Source organism: Dendropsophus ebraccatus, chromosome 7 (genome assembly GCF_027789765.1).
Source record: "Dendropsophus ebraccatus isolate aDenEbr1 chromosome 7, aDenEbr1.pat, whole genome shotgun sequence".
In the NCBI taxonomy this organism is placed as follows: Eukaryota; Metazoa; Chordata; class Amphibia; order Anura; family Hylidae; genus Dendropsophus; species Dendropsophus ebraccatus.
Window position 1 is genome coordinate 55,566,516 of NC_091460.1, and position 12,569 is coordinate 55,579,084.

At 49.9% G+C, this 12,569-nt stretch overlaps 1 protein-coding gene across 3 annotated transcripts in view; it reads right to left on the reverse strand.

Annotated features, from left to right (window-relative positions):
- The window catches only part of PDS5A (PDS5 cohesin associated factor A), a 54,547-nt gene that overhangs the window by 26,190 nt on the left and 15,788 nt on the right, over window positions 1-12,569 (reverse strand). For all 3 annotated transcript variants that reach the window (XM_069977544.1, XM_069977543.1, XM_069977545.1), the window contains exon 3: window positions 869-1,072. In XM_069977544.1, coding sequence (XP_069833645.1) covers window positions 869-1,072 — 204 coding nt within the window. The remainder of the gene's footprint in view (window positions 1-868; window positions 1,073-12,569) is intronic.

A 12,569-nucleotide genomic window follows, 5' to 3' on the forward strand; every position in this document is an offset into this window, starting at 1 on the left:
CAGACGTCATCTTCGGCCGGACGGCCGAATCCTTGCCGCCGCCCCCCCTCCGCCGCGTCACAACTGTGCTCAGTCGTTTGGCACAAAATGGCGGACGGCCCTCGACATGGATCAGGTAATGTATAATGCACCAAACACTTCCGGGTACACGGGCGGGGGTGGTGGGACACGGGAAGGGGCGATTCACAGACATAACATACATTACAAAGTTGTATAACTTTGTAATGTGTGTTATTCTGTGAATATTTTTTTAGCGCTGCACTACCCTTTTAAAGCAGGTCTGTATTCATTGCTCCCACCACCACCTCAGCAATGACTGACAGCTGTTGTGTACACAATTTAATCCACAACACACAAACATGGACTGTTAAATGGGCACTGATATGGTTCCCAGAATCATAGTATTATAGAGCTACTGAGCAGCTTGAAAAAGTACTTTTATTATGCTGCGTGAGGCAGGGAGAGGGGCGGCAATGATTAATCTGGGTGGGGATTTCCTCATGCCTAGTCACCGCTCTGCCCGCAGTGCAGGGGTAATTGACAGCAAGAGAGGCACCCAACGGGCCTTTCTGCCCAAATGATGGGTCTCCCTAGGTCGTATCCAACATCGCCAAACCTGAACAGTTTGAGAGATCTGCTCAACACTGTTGCTAATGCAATTCTGTAGGACAATTTACAGAACCAGATACCTACCTCTTATCTTGGAAAGTATACTTTGGAGACAAGAGCAGAGCAGTGGAGTGAAAGGAAGAGTAGTTCCTTTTCTACTCCTTGGTCAACTCCTTTAAGTCCCTTTAAGCATCCAAATAATAGACAAGGTGCTTTTAGCCAAATTATTTCCCAATGAGACAGTGGCATAATATATTACCTTTAGCTTGTCATGTGAGGTGTATGGTGCCTCTGGTGCATATATTCTGAAGATGTCAGCCAAGCAGCAGGCCACAAGTAGGCGAACATCTTTATTTGGATTCCTGAGGAAGAATTCAGATGAGAGATGCAAAGCTAAGGGGAGATATTGCTGTTTTTCGTCTTCTGAATCCTGGTCCATATCCATAAACGTTTTAACCACCATCTGAGAAAATAAATAAATAAAGCAAATCAAGCCTGTAGTGATTATGGCACACAATTTCTTTAAACTAAATGTATATATCTGAACTAGCTGTACCATCCCCTACACTATAGACATACATACATAGGCGTTCGATAAAGCACAGGCACACATTAGAGCAAACTTTCAAAAAGCTTGGGTTTGTGCAAACCCGATCACTTGGCAAATGAATCCCGCTGCCTGGAGAAGATAGATACAGACATAGATCTCAAATACCAAGCTTTGGGGTGCACGCGGACCTAAACTTACAGGAAATTCGATCATCTTTAGACCACATTTTTATAGCAGTTAACATTTCAAATTGACCTTCACATAAAACTAGAGCAACCCTGTAAAGAAGGAATAATTTGTTTTGTCTACTATATGGATATGCAATAAATGCAGGTCGGGTAAATACCCTAGATGTTTTTAGTTCTCAAGTTGAAAAAAAGTATACAACACTGAAAAACTACCAGACTAAGTACATTTGGAAAAAGAGGATTTTTTTGTACTCACCGTAAAATCCCTTTCTTGTGGCTTCATTGGGGGACACAGCACCAGTGGGTATAGGCTACTGCCACTAGGAGGCGACACTAGACAGAAGAAGTGACTCCGCCTGGCAGGCTATACCCCTCCTACAGGCACCAGGCTAACTCAGTTTAGTCACAAGCAGTAGAAAATAGTAACAAAAACAGGCAAAAAAACAGACTGGTCCCGGGAACGAAAACCCCAAGAACAGAACAAGCCCCGGGAGCACAACCTCAAACAGGGTGGGAGCTGTGTCCCCCAATGAAGCCACAAGAAAGGGATTTTACGGTGAGTACAAAAAAATCCTCTTTTCTTGTGCCTGTCATTGGGGGACACAGCACCAGTGGGACGTACAAAAGCAGTCCCAGAGGGTGGGGAAAGAAGATTACAATCCCCATGCGGCCCGCCTAACGCACAGCGGCCTGTAGAACCTTGCGGCCCAGACTGGCGTCAGAGGAAGCCAGGATATAGACCTGATAAAACTTTGAAAAAGTGTGGACTGAAGACCAGGTGGCGGCCTTGCAGACCTGGGACACTGAAGCCTGATGGCGGACCGCCCAAGAGGCCCCCACAGCCCGAGTAGAATGAGCGGTGACCCGAAAGGGAGGAGCCCTGCCACGAACGCGGTAGGCCTCTGCGATGGCTGCCTTGATCCAACGCCCAATGGTGGTCTTGGAAGCCGCCAGTCCCTTGCGCGGACCCGACGGGACCACAAACAAGGAATCCGAGCGGCGAAAGGAAGCAGTGACGGACAAGTAGATCCGTATGGCCCGGACAAGGTCCAAACAATGCAGGGACCGTTCCCTAGGATGGGAGGGCGCAGGGCAAAAAGAGGGGAGAATGATGTCCTCATTAAGGTGGAATGCAGACACGACCTTCGGCAGGAAGGAAGGAAGAGGACGAAGCACCACCTTGTCCTCGTGAAGGACCAGATAAGGGGAGCGACAAGAGAGCGCTGCCAGTTCAGACACCCTACGGATGGAGGTAATCGCCACCAGGAAGGCGACTTTCCAAGAAAGGAAACAAAGAGACACCTCACAAAGAGGCTCAAAGGGAGGACCTTGTAGAACCTCGAGGGCTAAATTAAGATCCCAGGGCTCTAAAGGCTGTCGAAAAGGAGGGGCCAAATGGACCACCCCCTGAAGAAAGGTCTTCACCTGAGGGCGGAAAGCCAGAGCCCGCTGAAAAAGAACAGACAGGGCGGAAATCTGCGAACGCAAGGTGGAATGACTGAGGCCTTTATCCAGCCCGGATTGTAAAAAGGAAAGAATCTTGGGCGTGGAACACACCAAGGGGTGAAAATTATTCTGTTCGCACCAAGAAAAGAAGGCCTTCCACACGCGATGGTAGATCCGAGCTGACTGAGGCTTACGGGCCTTAAGCATGGTTTGGATGACTGGTTCCGAGAACCCACGAAACCTTAATACCGCGGCTTCAACAGCCACGCCGTTAAACTCAGCTGAGGTAAATTGGGGTGGAATATTGGCCCTTGTGAAAGGAGGTCGGCCCGCAGGGGAAGTCGCCAGGGGGCGTCGGCCAGGAGGTGCACTACGTCGGCGTACCAGGATCGGCGCGGCCAGTCTGGAGCGACAAGAATGGCGGAAACGCCGAGTGCCTTGAAGCGCTTCAGGACTCGTGGGAGAATGGGCAGAGGAGGAAAGGCGTAAACCAGGGAGAACTGCTCCCATGGGGTCACCAAGGCGTCGACCGCGAACGCGCAAGGATCCCGGGCTCGAGTCACATAGATGGGGAGTTTGTGGTTCAGCCTGGAGGCGAAGAGATCTACGTCTGGGAATCCCCACCGCCGGCAGATTTGAAGAAACACCTCGGGATGTAGAGCCCATTCGCCCTGATCCAGTCTTTCGCGGCTGAGGTAGTCCGCCGCCCAGTTGTCCACCCCGGGAATGTGGACTGCCGAGAGGGCTGGAACAAAACGCTCCGCCCAATGGAGAATGCGAGCGGCCTCGGTCATGACAGAGCGGCTCCTGGTGCCGCCTTGACGGTTCAGATAAGCAACGGCGGTGACGTTGTCGGTCTGAACACGGACCGGGTAACCCCTCAGGAGATCGGTCCACTGAGACAGGGCGAGAAAGATGGCCCGGAGCTCCAGGATATTGATGTGAAGCCGAGCCTCCATCGGCGACCAAGAGCCCTGAGCTGTGTGGCTCCCAAAGACAGCCCCCCACCCGGACAGGCTGGCATCCGTAGAGACGACCAGCCAATTGAGGGGGAGGAACGAGCGGCCGAGGAGGACCACCGGAGACGTCAACCACCAAAGAAGCTCCCTGCGAACAGCAGGGGACAGGAGGATCTTCTTGTGAAGAGACAGAGGGGACCTGTCCCATTGAGACAGAATCGCCCGCAGCAGAGGGCGCGAATGAAACTGAGCGAAGGGGATCGCCTCGAAGGAGGAGACCATCTTGCCCAGGACTCGCATGCAAAGGCGAATTGAACAGGGGGCGCCCGAGCGGAGCAGAGAGACTGCCGAGCGCAGGGAGGCAACTTTGTTGGGAGGAAGGAGGACACGGGCCGTCTCTGTGTTGAATAGCATCCCGAGAAACTCCATAGAGCGGGAGGGAAGTAGGGAAGATTTTCGGTAATTGATCACCCAACCGAAATTGGTCAAGAGATCGAGTGTGATCTGGAGGCTGGACAAAGTGTCCTGTTTGGAGCGGCCCTTTACCAAGAGGTCGTCCAGGTATGGCAGGACAGCCACCCCCTTTGACCGAAGCAGAGCCATCAAAGGTGCAAGGATCTTTGTAAAGACCCGAGGCGCCGTGGCGAGCCCGAAGGGCAGGGCAGCGAACTGGAAATGTCCAGAACCGACGGCGAAACGTAGGAAACGTTGATGACTGGCTGCGATGGGAACATGCAGATAGGCGTCGCGGATGTCTATAGATGCAAGAAATTCGTCCTGCTCTAGAGACGCGACCACCGACCGCAAGGATTCCATGCGGAACCGCCGAAGGCGAACGAACCTGTTCAGCCGTTTCAAATCCAGGATAGGACGGACCGAGCCGTCCTTTTTGGGGACTGTGAACAGATTGGAATAGAATCCCTGGAAATGCTCGGAGGGAGGAACTGGGACCACAACTCCTTGAGCTAGGAGATTCTGAACCGCCCGAAAAAGCTCGGAAAGCCGCGCCGAAGAGCGTGGGAGATTTGACGGAAAAAAGCGAGGAGGCGGCATGGACGCGAACTCGATTTTGTATCCTGAAGACACCACCTCCCGTACCCACACATCGGGCACATGGGCGAGCCAAATCTCCTTGAAGGAGAGCAGACGACCCCCTACTTGAGGGAGAGACCCGACAGGGAAAGGACCATCAGGAAGAAGACTTGGGGGCAGGACCTTTAGAAGGGCGAGAACGGGGCTGCCAGGAGGGGCGGGGTTTGAAAGAGGGCTTCCTAGAAGGAGCTGGAGGCGCATCCTTAGCCGGGCGACGACGCGCCGGAGGCTCAAAGGAGCGGAAACGGCTGGAACGCCTGTGAGGCTGAGGGCGCCGGGACCGGTTTTGAGGGAGCAAGGAACTCTTCCCCCCTGTAGCGTCCGAGATTATTTTATCAAGCCGCTCCCCGAAAAGTCTGTTCCCTGCAAAGGGAAGAGAGGTCAGAGCCTTCTTGGAGGCGGCATCAGCTGACCAGCATTTTAACCAAACAGATCGTCGGATGGCTACAGAGTTAGCCAGGGACCGCGCAGACAAACGAGCAGCTTCCTGAGAAGCGTCGCACAAGTATTTGGACGCATGCAGAATCTGCGAGGCCAGAGGCAGGAGATCCTCGCGCGGTGTGTCCAGGGAGAGGTCATGGACTAACTGCCTGGCCCAAGAGGAACAAGCCTTGCTGACCCAGGATGCAGCAAAGGTAGGACGTAGGGCCGAACCGGCCGCAATAAAGACAGACTTCGAAAAAGCGTAGATTTTCTTGTCGACTGGGTCAGTGAGTGAAGCACCATCTGCCAGAGGCAGAGTAGTTGACTTGGAAAGTCGAGAAACCGGAGGGTCCACAGAGGGGGGCACTGTCCATGTAGTGACCAAGTCAGGGGAGAAGGGAAACAAGGCCTCGGCACGCTTAGAGGATGGAATCCGCCGGTCAGGGTGATTCCACTCCTTTGCTAGAAGATCTTCAAAATCCTTATGGTTGGGGAAAACCAAAGGCTGTCGCTTATGGCGACTGAAAGAGACTTCACTCCTGGAAGTAGAAGGGGACTCTTCTGCAATATGTAAGGTGTCCCGCACTGCACGGATCAAGGCCTGCACTGCAGAGGCCAGCTGATCCTCCCTGTCGGACTCTGAGGCAGAGTCAGAGGGGTCCCCCGAGGTGGCGGAGAGGGGTCGCTGGGAAGCGGAACCGCCTGCAGTGGATCTGTCCGGAGAAGGGTCTGAGGAACATCTAGAAGGTGACCGTGAGACAGAGAGTCTAGATCTCCTAGAAGGTGACCGTGAGACAGAGAGTCTAGATCTCTTATGAGACCGTCCTCTGGAAGGCGAGTCAGGAGATACCCTGGAGGGTCCCGCCGCTGGAGGCGCTTGGGAAGGCAACCGCTCAATGGCATGGATCATGACCTGGGACAGCTTAGAGAGGTCACCGATCGCCTGGGACAGGGATCTAGCCCACTCAGGGGAGGCTGCATCTGAACCTGCAGGGGAGGTCTCCTGGGAGGTGGCACTAGGGTTAAGGCATAGCAGACAGAGGGGGCCAGGCTGACCGCAGGGGAACTTTTTATTGCAGCGAGCACACGCAAAGTGTGTCGCCACAGCCGCAGGAGCGAGCTGCCTAGGGGGGTCGTCCCGGGGACCAGACATGGTAGCTAGGGCTGGTAGCCTGGAGAGTGGAGGAGGGGAATATCACCCACTGGGTGAGCCTACCCGACCCTGGAGCTGCTGCCGCACTGGATGCTGGAGCTGCACTGGATGCTGGAGCACGCTGGATGCTGTGGATTCTGAGCTGCTGCTGCTGTGCACAGGGAGCTGAGGCTGCTGTACTGGCAGGCAGAGAGAACAGCAGGTGGCCACAAGCTGCTGCGCTGCAGAGACGAGAGGAGGAAGGGAGGGGGCACAGGAAGGAGCAGGTGGGGGCTACAGGAGTAGCCAATAAGAGACAAGCTAGCGGCGGGAAGGGCCGAAAACGGGCGGGCGCTCCGCCCCCGTGACGTCACTCGTGTGCGCCGATGCGGCCTAGCTCCGGCAGAAGCCGGGGACTAAATTTATGGGCAGGCCGGCGGCAGCGAGACGGCGGCGCGGAGCGCTGAAGAACGCGGCCGCCGGCAGAAAGGAAGGGAGAAGAGCCCGGTAAACCCCCCGGTCGCCCCTATGGAGCTGCTGCATGCGGGCAGGAGCTCCAGAGACTCCCTCCACCCCCTCTCCCTGAAGAAAGAGGTCCGCACAGACCATCTTGCCCAGGGCCTCTGAGAGGGAGGCAGGGAGGGAGAGAGGCAGGGAGGGAGAGAGACAGGAGGGGAAGAGGCAGGGAAGGGGAGTAATTAGGTGCCCTGGTAGGATGACCCCCCCCAGATTCCAAAGAGGGCTAAGGACAGGAATACTCACCTGTCCGGCGTCTTCAGGTGCGCGCAGGGTCACCCCTTCGGTCACCTCGCACCTTTGTGGGGGACCGGTATCCTGCCGCAGGGAGCGGGCGTTGGGGGACGGGTGACCGGCGCAGGGAAAAGAAACTTTCCATGCACCCTCAGGGGGAACTGCGTCTGATGTGGCAGCCCACGCCGACGGTCCCCCTGATAACCTAAAAGAAAAGAAAAAGAAATAAAAAATGGAGGTGCATGCACCTGTGTCTACCTCCTACGGACACTAGACTAAAACTGGGTTAGCCTGGTGCCTGTAGGAGGGGTATAGCCTGCCAGGCGGAGTCACTTCTTCTTCTGTCTAGTGTCGCCTCCTAGTGGCAGTAGCCTATACCCACTGGTGCTGTGTCCCCCAATGACAGGCACAAGAAAAGGAGTTGTCTTATAAATTATCTGGAGTGGACTTTTTTTTTTTTTTTTTTTTTTTAAGTGGAAGGGGTTTAAAATAAAATGACAAATTTACAAAAAGGAATACTATAAACTTATGATAAATCTGCTCCAATGTACTTGAAATTTTAATATCTGTAGAATGTTATGGAACAATGTAATCAAGTGATTAAAATTTAGCAGCATCTTAGGCTGGTGCCATTTCCATAACTCATCACTTACAATGTCAGCTTTGTTTTTTGGCTTCACAAAGGTCTCAATTTTTTCAGAGAATTATTTGAGCAGTCTCATAGATAGGAAAAACTTTTATAATCTGTCCAAGGTTATCTATAGGCCCACCTTAATTTCCATCTTGATACCAAAGTAGACAGTGATATTAAAGGGATACTTTCATTCTCTCTGTCAGTTGTGATACAAATGAACAGAACAGTGAAAATGTATATAAAGGAAGAAGATCGGGTCCATTTTGCCTCCTAGCACAAGAATTCTGCTCTTTATGACCGGTGTACAGAATAGCCTAGGAATTCACGCGTCCCGTAAAATTGTCCGTGGTCTATTCTAATATGAGGTGACATCTGACCCTGGAGACAGTAGGCTTCACAATGCGGAGATTCTCAAACAAGTTTGGCTAAAGGGTAATAAAAAGGACAACAGCAAAGTGTATTTCCACTGGAAACACAATACAAAGTTCATTGTCTAGCCAGGCCATCATATATAAGTGCATCTGTGACAGCCCAATAGACAGGAATGAATGTGTAAAGGTGTTTCACAAGATATCTCTTCTTCTTATTAAGGTGCTCAGGGTAGTGGAGACACATTCTTACCTACCGCCAACCAGTGCCATAACCACTACTCAAACCTTCCTGTTCTCAGCCCAGAAATGGAAAAAGACTGCTCATTGGTGATGGCAACAGTGAAACAGCACCAAGAGATTGGTGGGAGGCCAGTACTAGATATGAGCAAACTTACGGTGAGTTTAGCCTTACAAAGAATGCATGGGTTAAACTTCATATGGTTTTCTTCCTGTTCTTCCCCTGCACTCATATCAGACTACATTTCCCCTGTCTTCCATCCCCATAAGCCCACTCAAACTACTTTGCAAAAATACTGTGTGGGAACATAGCCTAAAACACATTTGCCAAGATTAAAACAGTTGCGGAGCTACCAGCACCATAATGAATGATATGCTATAGAACGGACTTTGAACGGACTTTGGAGTTCACGGCACCATTGCCCATAATTACGGAACATGCGAATGATGCCTTAGGGCCCTATTACACCAGCAGATATCTGACAGAATTAACTGACAGATTTTTTAAGCCAAAGCCAGGAACGGACTATAAACAGAACAGGTCATAAAGGAAAAATTGGATTTCTCCTCTTTTCCAACCCATTCCTGGCTTAGGGCTCATGCACACTGAGCAAAAGACGAGGAATTGAAGAGGAATCCCCTCTTAAATTCTGCTTGAAATTCCTCCCTTAAAAGAATGAACAGAGCAATGTCTCATTGTGTTCAATGGGATTTCCACTCTGTTGTTCACACTGCTGAATTTCCGAGCAGAAGTTTCTGCCGCAGATCTGTTTTCTGCCTAAAGTAGTGACATGTCACTTCTTTGGGCGGATTCTGCTAGAGGAATCCTATAGAAGTCAATGGGGCTTGAATTCCACCAGAGCAGAAATTTCAAGCAGAAATCTTTCCTCTTCAATTCCTCGTCTTTTGCTCAGTGTGCATGAGCCCTAATAAGGCTGTAAAAATCTGTCAGATAATCTGTTGGTGTAATAGGGCCCTTAGAATGCCACAGCCTAAACAGCAATAATCAGCATACTACCGCTGACCATACACAATACTTTATATACTAGGTTATAATGTCTAATATCTGCAAGACTGCTATTGTGTGTCTTAGTGAGAGCAGTAACACTTTGATATGAACTGCTCTATACAAATAATTTCTCAATGATTTCTCAATGATAAGTAAAATATTTACAGTAGTTGTCATTGACAAGCAGAATTCTGCTAGAAGTCTAGATCTCCGTCAGTAATTCCTGTATAATAAAGGACGTCTTATTTCCCCTCCTCCACTGCTGAAGTCTAACGTCTGCTGGCACGCTGATCAGAGAGCTCAGCTCGAGCACAGGCGTAGTGTCAACAACTCTATAGAGGCAACACACACAATGGAGATACCTATACTACAAGACATTATTCCCCAGGGCAAACACCCAATGTAGCACTTTATATATTTATGAATAAACAACTAGAGAACCAATGATTGATTTCTATTGCAAGACACAAAGCTTCTCATTTGATATATTATGTCATGCACCTTTTTAGCATGTGCTGCTAAGTCATGAAGAAGCCCAGAAGATCTGCTCCTCTGAAATAAATAAAAAGGTAAACTATATTCTAAGGCTGGATTTACATGTGTACGGCACCATCCCTCATGGGAATGGATAGACACGCCAGATGCCACAAGTTAGATCTTTTGGATTCGGCGTCCCATCCAGAAGAATTCATAACAAGACTTCAGTTTCCTGCCTGGTATCTACAGGACACGGGGGGAAATTATCAAGTGCGGCTTTAGGCCCCGTTCCCACTGAGGAAAGGTAGCGGAATTCCGCGATGGAATTGTCCGCCGCGGAATGCCGTTAGCCTCCCGCTCATAATGGGAGTCGCATGCTCCTGCCCTGTCCGCACTGAAGAATGAACATGTTCATTCTTCAGCACGTACAGAGCAGGAGCGGGCGCCTCCCATAGACTCCCATTATGAGTGGGAGGCTAACGGCATTCCGCGGCGGACAATTCCGTTGCGGAATTCCGCTACCTTTCCTCAGTGGGAACGGGGCCTTAGGCTATGTTCACAGACATATGTTCAGCGTATTTTTTTATGACAACAGCCGTTGTTAAAACGACCGTTCTGGTCATTTAAAAAAATGATCATTGAAATCAATTGAGACAACGGCCGACGTTCACACAGTGTACAGTGTTCAATACGGCTGTGGAAATAACTGGCTGTCTTGTGGGCTTACTGTGACTGAGAATCAATGCTCAATTCTCAGTCCACCCATATGGCGGCTGGATCACAATGATTTTAAAGTAATGTTCATCCAGCCGATAATGCATTATTGGCTGGAACAACATGTAACACAACGGCCATTGTTTTAAACGTTCATCCGGCCGATATGTGTCATACAGCTGTTTGTACATAGTGTGAACACAGCCTTAATCTGAATCTCACCAGTCCGCGCCTAGCACAGGCTTTAAAAAGTATCAGTCATCAAAAATATCTTGACACATCATCACTGTTGAGATCAGTCATGATAAGGATATATAGCAGCGGAGAGGACACAGCAGCACAATCCACTTCCCAGCCTGCCACTAATTCCAACCATATAGTCTTATGCTACGTTTACACGGAGCGATAATTCGACCGATCGTACAATTAACGATTTCGAAGTAACGATTTTTTTTTTTTTTATAACGACCAGCATATAGATGGAACGATATATCGTACAGAAAATTTGCTTTGCGATCGCTTAAGCCTATCTCACACATAGGTAAAATAAGTGAACGACTGTTTACATGGAACGATCGGCGAATTTTTTGCGGACTATTTAAGAACATGTTAAAAGATCAAAATGAACAATTTTTCGATCGTTCGCCGTGTTTACACGTACGATTATTGTTCAAATTCTATCGTTATCGCAAAAATTTGCCCGATAATCGCGCCGTGTAAACGTAGCATTAGGGTCCATTTACACAGAAAGATTATCTGACAGATTATCTGCCAAAGATTTGAGGCCAAAGCCAGGAATGAATTTGAAAAGAGGAAAAATCTCAGGCTTTCCTTTATGACCTGATCTCTGCTTATAGTCTGTTTCTGGCTTTGACTTTAAATCTTTAGCAGATAATCTGTCAGATAATCTTTCTGTGTAAATGGGCCCTTAGACTTACATGGTCTGAACAAGCCATTATGGAGATATGGCCAAGGGGTGTATGGCACTGCCTCTGCACTCTCTCCTGATCACAGAGTGTCAGCAATGAGACCTGCTGTATTTAAAGGGGTTGGCCACTTTAGAGTAAAATTACTCAGTGTACATTATAACTAAGTGTACTTACTCAATTGTAAGAGGAAGGAGTATCACTCAGTAAGGTATAGAGGTGGAAAGGAGTAAATCTAGTATAGATAGTAATCCACCGGTTCCAAAATATGGAAATAAGGACAAGGTAGTCTTGAGTAATTAATTGCAAGTGCTTTTGTGCATCATTTATTGCGTAACAATGGTGAACACAGACATATCCCGACGTTTCGGTGAATGCACCTTTCTCAAGGAGTCTGGTAGTAGATGTCAACAGGGATAGGAGATGGAGCTGTACTGGCAAGGCTGCGCCCTGGAAGAGCGGATCCGGGCGAGATGTAGGGTTCCACACTGTATGTGAGGGATGAGGCACCGGATGGTGAAGCCAGGCGTTGGTGCGGTGAGGAGCTGGCGGTTCTGCGAAGCTAAGTCGCGGGGTGATGACAGAACCGCCAGCTCCTCACCGCACCAACGCCTGGCTTCACCATCCGGTGCCTCATCCCTCACATACAGTGTGGAACCCTACATCTCGCCCGGATCCGCTCTTCCAGGGCGCAGCCTTGCCAGTACAGCTCCATCTCCTATCCTTGTTGACATCTACTACCAGACTCCTTGAGAAAGGTGCATTCACCGAAACGTCGGGATATGTCTGTGTTCACCATTGTTACGCAATAAATGATGCACAAAAGCACTTGCAATTAATTACTCAAGACTACCTTGTCCTTATTTCCATATTTTGGAACCGGTGGATTACTATCTATACTAAGTGTACTTACTGACAGCAGCTCCCTGTGTACCTCATAGAGCTAATATCAGACTCCCCTCCTCCAAGCTTGGCTGTCCTGCTCTGTGGCAAATCTGACCATAAGATGGCTGACATGGAGGAGCATGTGACCATGCCCCGCCCCGCCCCCT